The 14,796-nt window shown below is 50.6% G+C and overlaps 1 protein-coding gene across 1 annotated transcript in view; it reads right to left on the bottom strand.

The window, feature by feature from the left end:
• The window catches only part of LOC105306582 (beta-1,3-glucosyltransferase-like), an 83,553-nt gene extending 69,278 nt beyond the window's left edge, over nt 1-14,275 (bottom strand). The window contains exons 1-6 of the mRNA XM_011381655.2: nt 14,177-14,275; nt 13,784-13,903; nt 11,905-11,974; nt 8,293-8,406; nt 6,379-6,478; nt 3,015-3,134 (exon numbers count right to left, since the gene is read on the bottom strand). Coding sequence (XP_011379957.2) covers nt 3,015-3,134; nt 6,379-6,478; nt 8,293-8,406; nt 11,905-11,974; nt 13,784-13,903; nt 14,177-14,275 — 623 coding nt within the window. The remainder of the gene's footprint in view (nt 1-3,014; nt 3,135-6,378; nt 6,479-8,292; nt 8,407-11,904; nt 11,975-13,783; nt 13,904-14,176) is intronic.
• Nucleotides 14,276-14,796: the final 521 nt, after the last annotated feature.

Raw genomic sequence — 14,796 nt, 5'->3', positions numbered from 1 at the left:
ACCGAGATGGTCCACAAGTTCATCCCCAATAAGCCTTGGCTCCCTTGAAGGCAAAACTGTCTAAAACGTACCCAAATATTCCCCCCGCCAAATACAGGGCCTCGCACACAGCGCTCGGCAGAGCCGGACGCACCAGACACGTGAGAACAAGGTGCCGCTGCAGAGCGCTCCCCGAGGCAGCAGCAGGCGTGTGGCTCGGTCGGGTGGCGGGGGACAGAGAGCCCGGCATGCTGACCCCGCGCTCGGCTGGGCCCAGTGCAGGGCAGTTTCACCAGCGCGCGTGGCCGGACGCCCCACCCTTGCTAAGACACCCGATGGAACGCGGCCAGGCAGGACCGAGCAGCAGCCCCTCGCCTGGGGTCACGCGGGGAGCGTGGCTGTGCCAGCGGCCTCGGCGGAAACTGCAGGCGTGATCGCCACTAACCGGCCTCCTCGGAAGTCCGGTGCCCTCCCGCAACCCCGGGTGTGGCCGCGTCTTTCTCTGGCTGGTCTAACGGACACTCCCCGGGGAAGGGCCTGGCGAGGGGACACGCAGCGGCTGTGGACAGGCGGCCCCCCTCTGACGCCACTTCAAGGAAAAGCCCCTCGGCACACTCGTGGCATCCGAGCGGAGCTGCGGTCTCGTTTGTCAAGGCAATTTACATAGAAACACTTTCTCGTTTTCTTTTGCCAGCAACTGGGAAAGCAAGAAAGAGGAGGAAGGCCTTTTATTTCGGCCTACTCTCTAGAAAATTAACTTTACAGGAAGATAAAATGTAAGCGTGAAATATTTATTAGTTAATAAGCACTTCTATCTGTGCCTACTCGCACAGGACATTCACTATCCGCATAAACGAAGTACACACGAGCCTTCAATAGCTTTGGGTTGTTCGCACGCTGATGGGGTCTTTCGAGACAAAGTTGGCCCCAAAATGGAAAACTGCCACTTACGTCAGAGTATGTCTCCTCCGCCTGCCAATGTTTAAATATTAAAAAGATGCTGAAAGGTTCTGTGATTTCCTTTTATACACAATATGTTAATATTAAAAATAAGAAAAACGGGAGGCAGGGACTTGCCCAGGGACGCGGCACCAAGTCAAGGACACACGGGGAAGTGCCTCGGAAGCGTGCCTGTCCCCCCCCCCGCTGGCCCCCAGCACGGGGAAGGCCAGGGTGTGGCCCCTATGGGAACCACGGGCCGGCCTGTCCTGAAAAGAATATGACATCCTGACCACAGCTCCCTCCCTACCCAGACAGGCATAAATCAGTATTTTTGAGAAAGAAAACAGTAATCGGACCAATTGTCCCCAAAGCTCCAAGGAGTGAGCACGAAGTGAAGACAGACACCTGGAATCAAACAGCGCATGGGTCTCATCCCAAACAGCACAGAACTCTGCGAATGTCGTCGGAGCACGCACTCCCGTGCTCTGCCCCATGGGTCAGAGGGGTTGGGGTCGATCCGACCTTGAACCACAGTGAGGAAGCGCAGGCCTCCGAGCAGGAGTGGGAGGAGACCGGGTGTGCTTTGAGAAAGGTCTGTGACGGTGGCTTGGACAGCGGCTGGAGGAGGAGTGGCCCCAGGCTGTGTGGCAGGGACACACCGCACAGGAGGTGGTGGCGACCTGAGCTGCCAGCGGCTCGAAGCTCTTCCCCACAGAGAGCTTGGCACCCCTTGGCCTCACCCCGGCAACCCCCTCAGACCTGGCGGACCCCAATCTCCCGTTGCCAGTGACCTCATATCAGTGCGTGCCACTGCTCAACAGACCGGTACCCTGCTGGGCCTGGTCACCACTGTGAGAGCCACCTCCACACCACGTCACACAGGCCACCAAACTGGCAAGACCAAAAGGGAGCGCCCGGAGCGTGACCCTCGAGCACCCGCAGTAGGAAGCGTTCTAGTCTAGGGGACAGCGGAGTAAAATAAAACACAAAGCCCCAGCCCCTTGAGGCTCACGGGCCACGGCTCCAGCACGCAGCTGACACCCTGCACGCAGCTGACACCCTGCATGCAGCTGACACCTCGCACGCGCCTGACACCCTGAACGCACTTGACACATGCATATAGCTGACACCCTGCACACACCTGACACCCCACATGCACCTGACACCCCTCACATGCCTGACACCCCTCACGTGCCTGACACCTCGCACCCGCCTGACAGCCCACACGCAGGTGACACCCGCATGCAACTGACACCGACACACACTTGGCACTTGACACGTGCATATAGCTGACACTCCGCACGCAGCTGACACCAGCACGCAGCCGACACCCACACGCAGCCGACACCTGCACGCGGCCGACACCCAGCATGCAGCTGACACCCCACACACAGCTGACACCCGCATGTAGCTGACACCCACACGCACTTGACATGTGCATATAGCTGACACCCCGCACGCAGCCGACACCCCACACACAGCTGCGGGAGGAATTCAAGGGGCGCTGAACGCAGGCCTCCCGGAGCCCCACGGCACTGACTGCAGGGTGACAGGAAGGACTGGGCACGCCACTGACCGCCCACGTAAAGCGGGTTACAACCCCTCCCAGTGAGAGATCAGGCTTCCATTTAAAATCATTTGATTTTTAACTGTCATTTGAAACCTATAGCACAAACCTCACTTAATTGCTGAGTCTAAACTTCTACACTAGCCTTTTCGCAGTTGTTGACTTGTAAGCACCGGATAAAGTCTAATGACTTAGTTTCTGAAAACATAACCTACGTCCAACTTATTTTTTTCATTTAAACAGACGATCAAAACTAACGGGCTGCCCAGAAGCGATCACGACTCACAGGGGCGTTTGCAGCAACCACCCTGACACGCAGTCTGTGCCGTCTCTTCAAGGGGAAAAATGTTATCTTCTGACTGACGGCTCTGTCCACACTGGGCAGATTCACGGTCACCGTCCTCCTGGACGGACCGCTGCCGTCGGAGCACGTGTGTGCACAGTGACCCGCCCCCCCACCAAGGCCCAGCCCCCACCCGGCCGGCAGCGTGCCCAGGGAGCCCCCCCAGGCCATGCCCCTCATTACCCGCCGCCGCCCGTGACGTAGCTGTAGCCGCCGGCGCCCAGTCCGTAGCCGTAACGTTCTCCCAGGAGCACGGGGCCATCCGCGTCGTAGCAGCTGAGCAGGCGCTGGAGCCGCGGGATGCTAGGGGTCCAGAGGGGACGGAAGTGGCAGCTCGTGAGCGCTTCGTGGTTCCCACGCCCACTGGTTACACAGTAGGGTACGGGGCTGCGATCACGTAGAGGTGGAATCCCAGCGAGTTACAGAAGCGGGTTTTTAAAAAAACACTGGCGAACACTTGACGTTACTGAAAACAGAAATTGAGAACCAAGGGGCCTCCTCCTGGGTTTAAGGGGCCCTGGCAGCCCTGGCTGCCCAGGGTGGGCTGGCAGTTTGTGAAGGCAAGGCAGTGTGGCCCCAGCCCTACAGAGCCCACCTCCGCCAGGCCCCAGGGAGTGTCAACTAATCGCCACATCACCCCAGATGCACTTGGTGTCTGTCTGAATTCTTGACAGTCAAGGAGCTTTGGAGGTACAGACGAGGCCCACGTCAGGCACGTGACTGGCAGGCAAGGAAGGGAATTTGGACAGTGACACCCCTTAGGTTTCCCTGGAGTAAGGCCACCCTGGTCTGTGGCCTTTCGTGTCTACTTGTTTACAGCCCCCGGCCCTGGGAGTTGTCAGCAGTGATAGCTGACAAAGCACAGCGAGGACATTCAAGGGCTAGTCAGAAAAACGTCTGTGACTGTAGCTGCCGTAGGATGAAGAAAAGATTTTGTAGGAAGATAAAATCTAGAAGTCACTTTTTAAAGGCGACACAGAGGTTGGTGTGAAGAAAGCCGAGTTCTTCCACGTGTTAAGAGCTGACCCTACTTTCAAACACCTTCTAACGCTCTCCCAGCCCTCCTTCTAAGCCAGGCTTTCCAGGGCACCCCGCCCGGCCCCAGGCTCCCTGTGAGGCTTATCGGGTCTGCTCCACGGGCATCACGCATCTCCAGGCAACAGACACGCGAACAAACACTTCTCTAAATTATCGATCGTGACTTCTTTTCTCGTGAAGCAATATTAAATCTAGAACCTAGCATTCCAGTGTCTCACTCTTCCTCTCTCGGGGCGGGCGGAGTCATGAGCAGACAAAGCACGGACATCCAGGAAGAGGCCCCTTGTCCACGCAAGCCCACGCAGCTGACAGAAACATCCCAGCCCTCGGGCCAAGGCTGAGAGTGAAGCACACGCATTCGCTGCACGGAGTACGTCTCCTCCGTGTGGTGCTGAGAGAGTCTGCAGGTCCGCGGGCCGGGTTCGCCTCTGAAGGTCAAGGTCTCTGACAATGTTGACAGCTCTGAACGGCAGGAAAACGACCCAGTCTGGCACACAAGTTACACGGCCTAGGCACCTAACTTGGAGTCAGTCTCGAAATCTGTCTAACAAACAGCTCCGCAGGGGAGGCTGGGACTGCGGGGGTTCCTGCCAGACACCCCTCAGTCACAGAGAATGAGGCTCCCAAGGAAACGGCAGCCTCTGGTCGGCAACAGCCTCTAAAAGCCCAAATCCTCTGGGGCAAAGTTATATCCACAACCCCGCGTGTTGTGAATCATCAGCTCAACCTCAACCTCCGATTTCTGAGGTTAAAACGACAGAGGTGGTGTCTCTTCGGGGCGTCTCTTCCTGACGGCATCAACCGCCTGCATATTCACAGCAGCATGTTAAAGCTGAAGAAACAAACTGAGTCTAAAAACTATCACACACTTCATATTCGCTAAAAACTGTGGCTGAGGCCAACAGGTCTCTAGCTCTGTCCAAGTGGACACCCCAAATCCTGCAGTTGTTCATCCTTGCGACTTCAGAACAGTTAGGGGGTTCCTGGTGATCAAGGATGATGTCAGAGCATCGAAAGGAAAAGGTGACAAGGTTCGAACTCAGAGACACATTTAAGACATCACTGAACAGCTAGAGATTTTTGCCAGTGAAATGGGGAAAAAAAGGAAAGCTACGCGAACAGCTGGCGGAACTTCCAGGCGGAGTAAATGTCCCGAAGACGGTTGCCACTCGTGATACAGTCGCAGATGCGGTCCCACCGCACGAGACGCCGCTGACGACGCCATCCTCAGAGGTGGCCGCATGGCTTGGATGCTCACAGTCAAGCCCGGGGCTCACCGAGCTTCTTGGATCTATTTACCATTTTCATCAAATTTGGAAAATATCTCTTTAAATATCTGTCATGTGCCCCTTCTCTTTGGGAGATTCCAATGACATATATACAAAGACACCAGGAATTGTCCCACAGCTCAGGGACGCTCTGTTCATTTTTTCTCTGTGTTTCATTTGGACAGTTCCTGTGGCAGTGTCCTCAAGGTCGCTGACACTTTCTTCTGCAAAGTCTGATTTGTGTTATTCCCATTCAGCAGGTTTTCCACCTCAGACAATTTAGTTTTCATCTCTAGAAGTCCGATTTCAGGCTCTTATACACCTCGCATGCCTCTTTTTTGAACATAAGGGATGCAGTTATAATAACTATTTGTAACAGCTTAATAACTGCTAATTCTAACATTGTATCAGCTCTGGGACAATTTCATTCAACTGTTTTCTCTTGGTTGCGGGTGAATTTTCCTGCTGCTTTGCGTGTCTGGTGACTTTCCAGGCGTTGTGACTCTCACTTTGTTGGGTGCTGGATATTTCGGTATTTCTACAAACCTTTTCGAGCTTTGTTCTCAGAAACAGTCTGGTCTTTCAGATCTTGCTTTTAAGATCCATCAGGCAGGACAGGAGCCATGCTCAGCCCACGGCGAGCTGTGTGCCACCACCACAGTGGGCCCCTCTACAGGCTCCGCCCGCTGCCCGTGACGCCGGGCTGTCCCGGGCTGGCTGGAGTGAGCAGGCCCCGTGCTCGGCCCCGTGCATGTCAGGCACCATTCGTTCCTGTCGTTTGGCTGGTCCCCTCCCCAGCCTCTGGGGACTCTGTCTCTCATATCAGTCTATGCCTAGGGGCGCCTCCATGGGTCCCCCGTGCTCTTTCTGACAGCTCTGTCCTGCACACCGACGGCTTCAGTCTCCCGGCCTCTTGGCTTCATCTCTTCAACTCCAGAGCCGGCCCGGCAGCCCTCCCTGAACAGTGACTGGGACACCTCAGGGCGGTCAGCTGGGCCAGCTGTGGGACTCACCTCACTTGCTTCATGTGTCCTCATAAATCAGTGTCCTTTGTTGCCTAAAGCCCAGGATCTTAAAATCCCCGTTTTATGTGTAGTTGCCCATTTGGGGGGTTGTTTCAGGTGTGAGAGTAAATCCAGTCCCTGTCACCCCACCGTGGCCAGAAGCAGAAGGACCCATCAGTTTCAAAATGTGGATATGTGTAGAATCTCAAGCCACCCTAGGGTAAGAATGTCGCCTACCTTATTAACGTGTCATCATCCACAATGACTAACCACGCTATCTTGTCATGGCTGAGATTCAAAAATCTCTCCAAAATGGCAAATGTCTTTCCACAATGACCTAAGAAAAGCGAGAAGAAAACGTACGATGTATTATTTTCTTTAAAATCCATTGAACTCATTTTAAAACATTTTTGTGAGTTCTAAAGTTTTACAAGTAGAAGCTTACATGCACCTGCAATGTACCTTAATAGTCTGAAATTTGGGTAATTAGCCTTTTCTAATGTTCACAGACGTAGTGAACCGGGGAAGGTTTAGAGATGGCGAAGCCTGAGCCATTCACGTCACACGTGACGAAATGCAGGTGTAGAGAGGGGAAGGGATTGCGCCAGGTCACACAGCTCATCTGAAGCAGAGACGGGACCTGCACCTGAGCTCCAGGCAGACGGGAAAGTTGTAAGCCTCAGGGAAATCACAAAGCCTAACAGTTCTAAAAACTGTTAGAATCCCACGCATCACAATCATAGAGAAACGATGATGCAGTCGTGGAGTGCTACACCTTCATTCACCCATTTTGTAAGTATCCGCTGTTAAGTTATAACATGCCAGAGGCAGTGGCACATTATACGCACTAAAGGCGCACGGCTGACCACGTCCGCCACGGCTCACGGCCAGGGGATGCATGTGGACGCTTTCATGGCGGGGCCAAGAGAAGAATAAAGTGGGAGGACTCTAGTTGATAAAGAGAAACACGCCCCTCGTTTCAACAGAGTATCTGGTGACACAATAGAGAGCGAACTAATATTAACTAATTAATATTAAGCCACTCAGTTTGACCTTTAGTTTTGTTATTCTTGATCTCTTTCTGTATTTTTAACCATTACGGCATGTATTTTTGAAAACCATCTCAAGTTCCTTTTGGAATAAAGGAGACTATAATTATGAGCAATAACAAGGTCAGGCTAAATGTAAATTAAGAAACCAAATAAGGGATGCGTAATTCAATAAACGATTACTAAAGCCAATCTAAATTGAAGTCTACAAAGCAAAATTAACCAAAAAAGAAAAAAGAAGAAGAAGAAAATTCATCTAAAACAATTTTTTCGAAACAGCGACAGACTCAGTACCTGATTCTGTGTCACACTTTATAATCAAGGAATCTCGGGTGACGTTACCACAAAACAACCAAGATAAGTGACTCTGCAGACTAGACAGTCAACTAATTCACTGTTGCTTTATTCATTAAAGGTTCTGGGGAATCAGAAACAACCGTTTCAAGACACTGGATAATAATTAAGATGAGCGAAGAGCCTCTGAAGGCGTGCTGTAAAAACTCCTACTTTCATTCGTTGGAATTAAAATCTCGCTTTCAGTTAGGAAGCCTGCGTGTGCTTCCAACAACTTACTACTTAAAACGTTAACAAATCTGACCACATGCACACGTATGCAACGGAGCTTACACGACACCTAGCCAGTGTGGCATGTGGCTGAGTGTCTTTCAGAGGTGCACACAAGATGAGCTAGGCCATGCGTTCTCTGGGGACAGAAACAGTCACCTGCACTCCTGCCTCCCTGGCATGTGACAGGGCCGGCACACAGCCATTGGGTGACGATCCTGTCAAATGAGGGGACGCTTCCTGTGGGAAGGCGGTAAGTTGGCACCGAGCACGGGCTGGGCCCACGGCACGTGCTGAAGGCGTTGGAGCTGCCATGCTCAATTGTGCCGGCGCGGGCCACTAAAACCCACAGCCTCGCCTCCACTCGGACGCAGCTCTCGAGCCGAAGTAACTGGTCCACGCTGGTAGGTCAAGATGTTCAGAAGCAGGGAAGGAATAAAGGATGGTACCTATAAACATCTGACTTTACTCCTCGTTGCACTTACGGTACGTACAGGATGGACATGCCGAGTGAGAGGGGTGGGAATGAAGGACTCACCTCTGTCTGTGTTGGGGACCCCCAGGTCCACTGTGGGAATGGAACTGTCTGCATGGTCACTGTAATACTCAATGTGACTTGCCTGACCCGCCCACGTCTGCTTTACGATGGGGACTGAAAAAATGAGAGAGGTGACAGTCACTGGCACAGTACAGAGAAGCTCGGGGTTTCAAAGGGGCAGCGTAAGCACCTGTAAAGAAGGAGAACCATTACCTGTTCTTCGTCAGGTGTCCAAGCCTTAGGGCTGGCTTTCCCCCCTGGGAAATGCCAAGGCACGGGAATAAAACCCTCTTTTTGAGGCATTTGCAAGATGCTCCAAAGCCAAGACTCTCCCTTCCTGGTGATAAATTCACGTGCTTCCATATAATGAGAAATGTTCTGATTATACTGATTGTGTTTAATCAGCACATAATCAACAGGCTGATTATACTGTTGCATTTAAATTAAGTTCAGCTAATTTCCCTTTTCTCAATAGGCTCCATTTAAAATTCACAACTGGAATTTTAAAATGCCTTTTGGTGGTGAGGAATATAATTCCTTCCAAAAATTGGAATATTCTGTGTATTTCTGACTGAGATGCAAATGTGTCTCCCCTACCGTGTGGGCAGGGGCAGCTTCTCAGATGACACTGTCCCCACCCAGATTCCAACCCAACCCTGGGAAGGACGTGACCCCCACAGCACATGTGATGACTGGCACCACTGTTACACTTTTGAAAAATGTGAAAGAAATGAGCTCTTGAGAACCACTGCAGATTTTAAACCTCTACTGTTAACAGATAAATCGTTTTAATATAATAAACACAAACAATGGAAAGCTTTCCTGGTTTCCTGTTTCCAGGTGAGATGTTCAAAGGTGGAGTTGTACACCCACCTGCAGAATCTGCCCGCCCACCTGCAGAATCTGCCCGCCCACCTGCAGAATCTGCCTGATCGCTAGTTGATATTAATTCACTTGACCGACCATCCGAGTAATTATTTTCTTCTCTACTTTTTACGTTACTGTCTGTGCATCTCTAAATTTTAAAGAGAAGGAAGTGTTTCTGCTGTTGTTTTAAAAGAAAGGTCACCTGTCTAGATTTTATACCCTGTTCAGAATCTCAGTTCCAATGAATCGACTCTTCAGAACAATATTTTGAAACTTTATCGGGTCATTTATCTTTTCCTTTGTCCCAGCCCAAATAAAAATAAATTATATGCAAAAACTGCCTGTGCAAGGCCAAATTTGTGTTTAGCTCTATAAGTCAACAAACTCAGAGGCAAACTCCGAGACGGCTCTTATATAAAATACAGGAGTGCGCCATCTTATAGTCTGTTATTCACCCGCTTTTAAGAAAGAAAAAGACTGATGAATTCTGGATATTTGCTATAATAATCTCTACATTACCTATTGTAACCCACTAAATATTATTTTTATACATTCAAATATAATTTTTCTACAGTCATAAAAAGGCAGATATAAAGATCTCTCTATGTCAAAACAGACACAGATGCAGGAAATAATGCCAAGGTTCCTAGGGGAGAAACACTCACTCCTTACTACTTCTAGATTCCAATGCGACAAAAATCTTCACCTTGTTTTCCATAACAGCAGGTTAAGGCTTGATTTTCAGCCAGGGTTGATTCTAAATTACTTAACACTTTTAAAACATCAGTCCGTTTTATGAGCATTGTTTGAATTCTAAATTGAATTCATTCTATTATTTATAAAATATTTTATATTGTGTTGAAGCACTGCACTCCTAAAGGTTAACGTGATCTAGCATCTATCTCGCTTTCAATAAAGAGAAGCATGCTTCCTACCACATAATAAAATAGTGAATGCCTCTTTCAAGGTTTGCCGCAAGATAACTTATAATTGGAGCAAAGTAAAAATTGGACTATAAAAAAAAAGCCTACTGCACAGAAGGCAAATCTTCCATGCGGCTTGGCAGACTCAACACAGGTAAATTAACCTGCCAACTCCGATTACAGATGAACTTGACACTGGAACACTGTACAACAACTACCACACAATCGAATGCGAACGACTTGGTTTTAAGGAATCTGCTCTTTTTGACAGATGGGCCTGTCGTCTCCGTTTGCAAGTCAGTGACCACAGAATCAAACCCTGGCGTTCGTCTGGTCTCAGGAGAGGGTCAGACGCACCCGCGGGATTCCTGATTTTAGGGAGGGGGCGGAGCACACGTCAGCCTGTAAAGGGCCAAATACTACTTATCAGATGTTAAGTTTATAAGACATTGAGGAGGTCACAGCATCGCTGTGACAGGAGGACGATGGGCCTTGGAGCCAGGAAGCCCCAGCCGCCCTGCTCCACAGACCACGGCCGCGTGAGCCAATGGTGTCCCACTCCAAACTCGGCTTTCTCTATAACGTCAAGAGAAAACAGTGATGGTCACATCACCAGAATTGTCAACGCGAAACTAGGTGACAGCATGTATGCGAAAAACACCAGAAAAAGCAAAAAAGGCAGCAGTGGGAAGCAGTTGCTAGGGCTTACTGGATAATTCTTTGTACCAGCTGGTAGCTTTGGATGAGACTGTCACAGGGAGGGCGGAGCCCAGGGGCCGGGAACGCAACCTGACTATTTTAGGTAAACATACAGGTTTAGAGGGAACGCGCTTTTGAGATATTGCTTATCAAAACCAGATTTTAGTTGATGTCAGTGTCTTAGACAACCTTTTAATTCCAAAATATAATATTCTTTCATTTGGAAAATATGTTTCCCTTTAAAATATAATTTGTAAGTATTACATTATCACATGAATCATATAAATGAATTTCTCCTATAGCTCCAATCCCACGAAAATGACAACTGGTTAGACATTTCTCCTATGTAAATATCACGCTCTCGGTGAAATCGACAGTCTTTCCATGGGGATAAAAAAAAAACATTAAATAACTGCTAAAATTAGAAAATGCAAAAGACTGTCTAATTTGCAACTTCAGAAAAGTGCTCTTGAAATAAGGTGAAAGGAGAAATTATGTCTGTATATATTTAGAATAGGCTTTTTTTTTTAACGTCATTACCATAATTTAGAATTCTGTAGTGACACCAAAAACTTGAATAAAAACAATATCTATCTGCCTGCTTTTCAGGATTTCCTGAAGAAGGGACCACTGCTAAGATACCTTCTTCCTTTTCTCTTATATATCTACTCACGAGCAAAAACAAATCTTTATTTAAAAGTTCCAGTGTGTGCATTTGAAGTAGATGTGAAAAGCATCCTTTCTTGTCATTCTGTCACCTTGAAACCCCTTCTCATAATTCTCATGCAGTTCGGAGACTGAGTGTGGACATAATAAGACACTGTTTTGCAAAATGGATTGTTATTCACATATTGTCTCCGGATTGCAACAGCTGAGTGTTTAAAACACTGCTTTTAACGGTATTTAGAAGGGCTTGGACCGCCCAGGTTTAGTATAAAAGTGTCCTTTCTAACGGACGTTGGTGGCTGAAGCAGTATGATGAGGAATATCGATTAAATAACGGCTTTCACTTCGACAATAGACGTATCGTTATCCTCTTCTTGAGTTTATATCTGGTTTGTCCTTTTTTAAAAGACAGTATGGATTTTAGAAGTTCAGTAAAAATGAATAACCCAAAACATACTTCTATCGCCATGAAATTTCTTGCATGTTTTCACTGCGACAAATATATCCTCCTTTTTCACTGGATTTCCCTAAAAAACAAGGAAAAATATACGCACGTGTGAGTCCATATTACTGTAACTTCATACCTGCGTTAGATCTCGCGGGCCCGAGAGGTCAAGGGCACCATCGTCAGGGACGTCAGACCTGGTTCCAGGAGGAAGTTTGAGGGGGAGGGGCAGTGCGGTTGAGCTGACAACGCAGCCTCTGCCGTCAGCCGATGGACCTGATCCCGGCCCAGCCGTTCCCACCCTGTGTCACCTGGACACGTCCCCTCTCTTTCTGCACTTGTCTGCCGTTTAAAAAGCGGGAGGATGACTGCCGGCGAGGCTGCTTCTATCACGGCTACTTATTAAGTGCATCACAGGTGCCACTGAGTGTGACCTTCCCTTTTCCAGCTGGAGAAGATTTGGCAAAGGGCGAGAACTGAGGGGTGTCTCAGTGTGAATGGGAGGGTACCCGCTTTTGTGGGTCCGGCCAACGCTGATGTTTCAATGTTCTTAGGGCTCCATCACTGTCTACCCAAGTTGGGGACAGTCACCTCTGACACCCGGAGCTGGTTGCAGCCCAAGCTGACCGCGTGGACGAAGCGGGCACGGAGAGGGACCTGGGGCACCCACCCCGAAGCCCCGGGCTGCAGCGTGGGGGTCACAACCCTTTTGTTATCTGTCTGTGCCTTTCATAAAATGCAGCCCTGACCGCTACATTGCTTGGAACTGGTTCACAGTGACATCTAAGCGCAGCTTGGTATGTCACTCAGGGCATTAGGAAGCCCCCCACCGAGAGCCCCTCCAAAAGCGATAAAGAGCGAGAGAAACACCCAGAAGACGGGTTTTCCCTCAGGCACTGAGCACACAATCCAGATTCTCCCCACTGCCAGAGTGTACGTATGCGTGCATTTGTGCATGTGTCACGCGTGCGTGTATGTGAGTGTGCAAGTGTGCCTGTGTGTGCATGTTTGCATATGCATGTGTGTGCATGCATGTGCATGTGTGTGCCTGTATGTGTGCATGCATGTGTGTGTGCCTATGTGTGCATGAGTGGGCATGTGTGTTTGCATATGCGTGTGTGCATGCGTGTGTGCATGCATGTGTGCGTGAGTATGCATTGAGTTGTGTGCATTTGCATATGCATATGTGTGCATGTGTGCATGTGTGTAAATGTGTGTGCATTTGCATATGCATGTGTGCATGCGTGTATGCATACATTCATCTTTGAAAATGCGACACACAGACTTCTGTGTGACTGACTCGGGAATAAGTGCCAACATGTGAGGGTGGTGAGTAGATTCTCCCATCCGAGGAGGAATGGTCACAGCCCCGTGAGGCTCAGGGGCCTTTGGGCCCCGTGGGGGATGGGGCCGAGGGTCTGCCACGAGGAGTAAGTTCACTCTGACCACTGTGGACAGTCCCAGGTGAGATCAAAACGAGGTCGCCAGCTGAGAAGGAGACGGGACAGGCTTGGGTGTCACAGGGAAGGTGTGACATCACCCTTCTGGGGGATGGTGCAGAGATTCCGAGGGGCACAGGCTGCACGGTCAACAAGAGACGATGCCGGACTCGGAAGCGCTGCAGCCAGCGCTGTCAAAGGCCGTGGAGGCTGCAGTCCGCTCCGCACGGCCCAGCCGCTCGCCCTGTGCGTCGCTGCTCCTCTGTCCTATGCACGGCGGTGACGACAGGCTCACCTCCCGGGGCTGAGATCAGTCCAGACGCGACACACGATCTTACCTGGCTCGCACAGCAAACGCTGACTTTCTCTCAGCATGAGATGTGCTGGGACAGTATGTGCACGGTGGGCGTGTTCTCCTTCGGGGTGCAAGGGAGCTTTCTCCTGGTACTTACGCAAAGGGGCAGGGAAGAGTGGCCCGTGGTGGCGCAGCGGGCGTCCACACTGTCTGTACACAACTCTGGCACTGGAGTGAGGGCAGGCCCGTCCCCTTTGTCCCAGATGTAGAGGGCGATCTGTCAGGCGACAGGAGACTGGCGGTGAGTGGATGGACTCGACCAGCCCCGCGAGTGTGCGAGGGTGTGACGCGTCAGGGAAGAGGGCCACACGGTCTACGGAGAACTGAGGTCGGACCGCGTCCGTCTGTCGCTACTCAGCGGGCTTCCTGACTTTCAGAAGCCATAACTCCACGTGGACCCATCTGTCCTTCATCAACAACAGACGATTAACTACGAATCGACATCTGACCTCCGGAAGCCTCCCCGTTGTCCTAAGCAACGGCAGGGAACCTGTGTTAGGGACTCAAACGTCACGGAGGAAGACGAGCGAAACATCACCGTGGCCCTGGTGTCCTGCAGCACGGCGATGACCATCCTGACTGCAAACATCTAGAACGTTGGACACAAGATCTTTAAAATCATTGTACATGATTGCTAAGTTGGCACAAAGGCATGGCACCTGTGGGGACAAAGATGCAAGTGTGAGGACCTGGGACGATGGTGGTGTCCCCAGTGGGCTTCGGCGGAGCCCTGGAGACGCTGAGCCTCCGACGGGTTAGGAGGACGTAGCCCCTGACCCCCAGCTGGCAGTGCCTGACAACGTCCGCGCAGAAGGCTGGGACTCCCAGCCAGGTGGAGGGGAAAATCATCTCCGAATTCCCCCTGGGGTTTGGTGACCAGAAGCCAGGCCTCCCCAACTGTGCCGCCTGTATAGTCCGAACACCTCCAACAGAGGGGCTTACAGCGGCCCCACGTCAGTACAACCTCTGGCCGCAAAAGCAGGTGCAAGTCCTTACCCAGGACTCAGAGCCTCATGGCAGGACTCAGAAGAGTCGAGACAAAACGCCAAAGGCGCAGGAGCACTCAGTGAAAAACACCAGAGCGCGAAGAAGCGAGGGGACGAGCAAGCC

Source organism: Pteropus vampyrus, unplaced genomic scaffold (genome assembly GCF_000151845.1).
Source record: "Pteropus vampyrus isolate Shadow unplaced genomic scaffold, Pvam_2.0 Scaffold447, whole genome shotgun sequence".
NCBI classification, from domain to species: domain Eukaryota; kingdom Metazoa; phylum Chordata; class Mammalia; order Chiroptera; family Pteropodidae; genus Pteropus; species Pteropus vampyrus.
The sequence above is the reverse complement of the archived record's forward strand: the minus strand, read 5'-3'. Positions and strand labels throughout refer to the sequence as shown.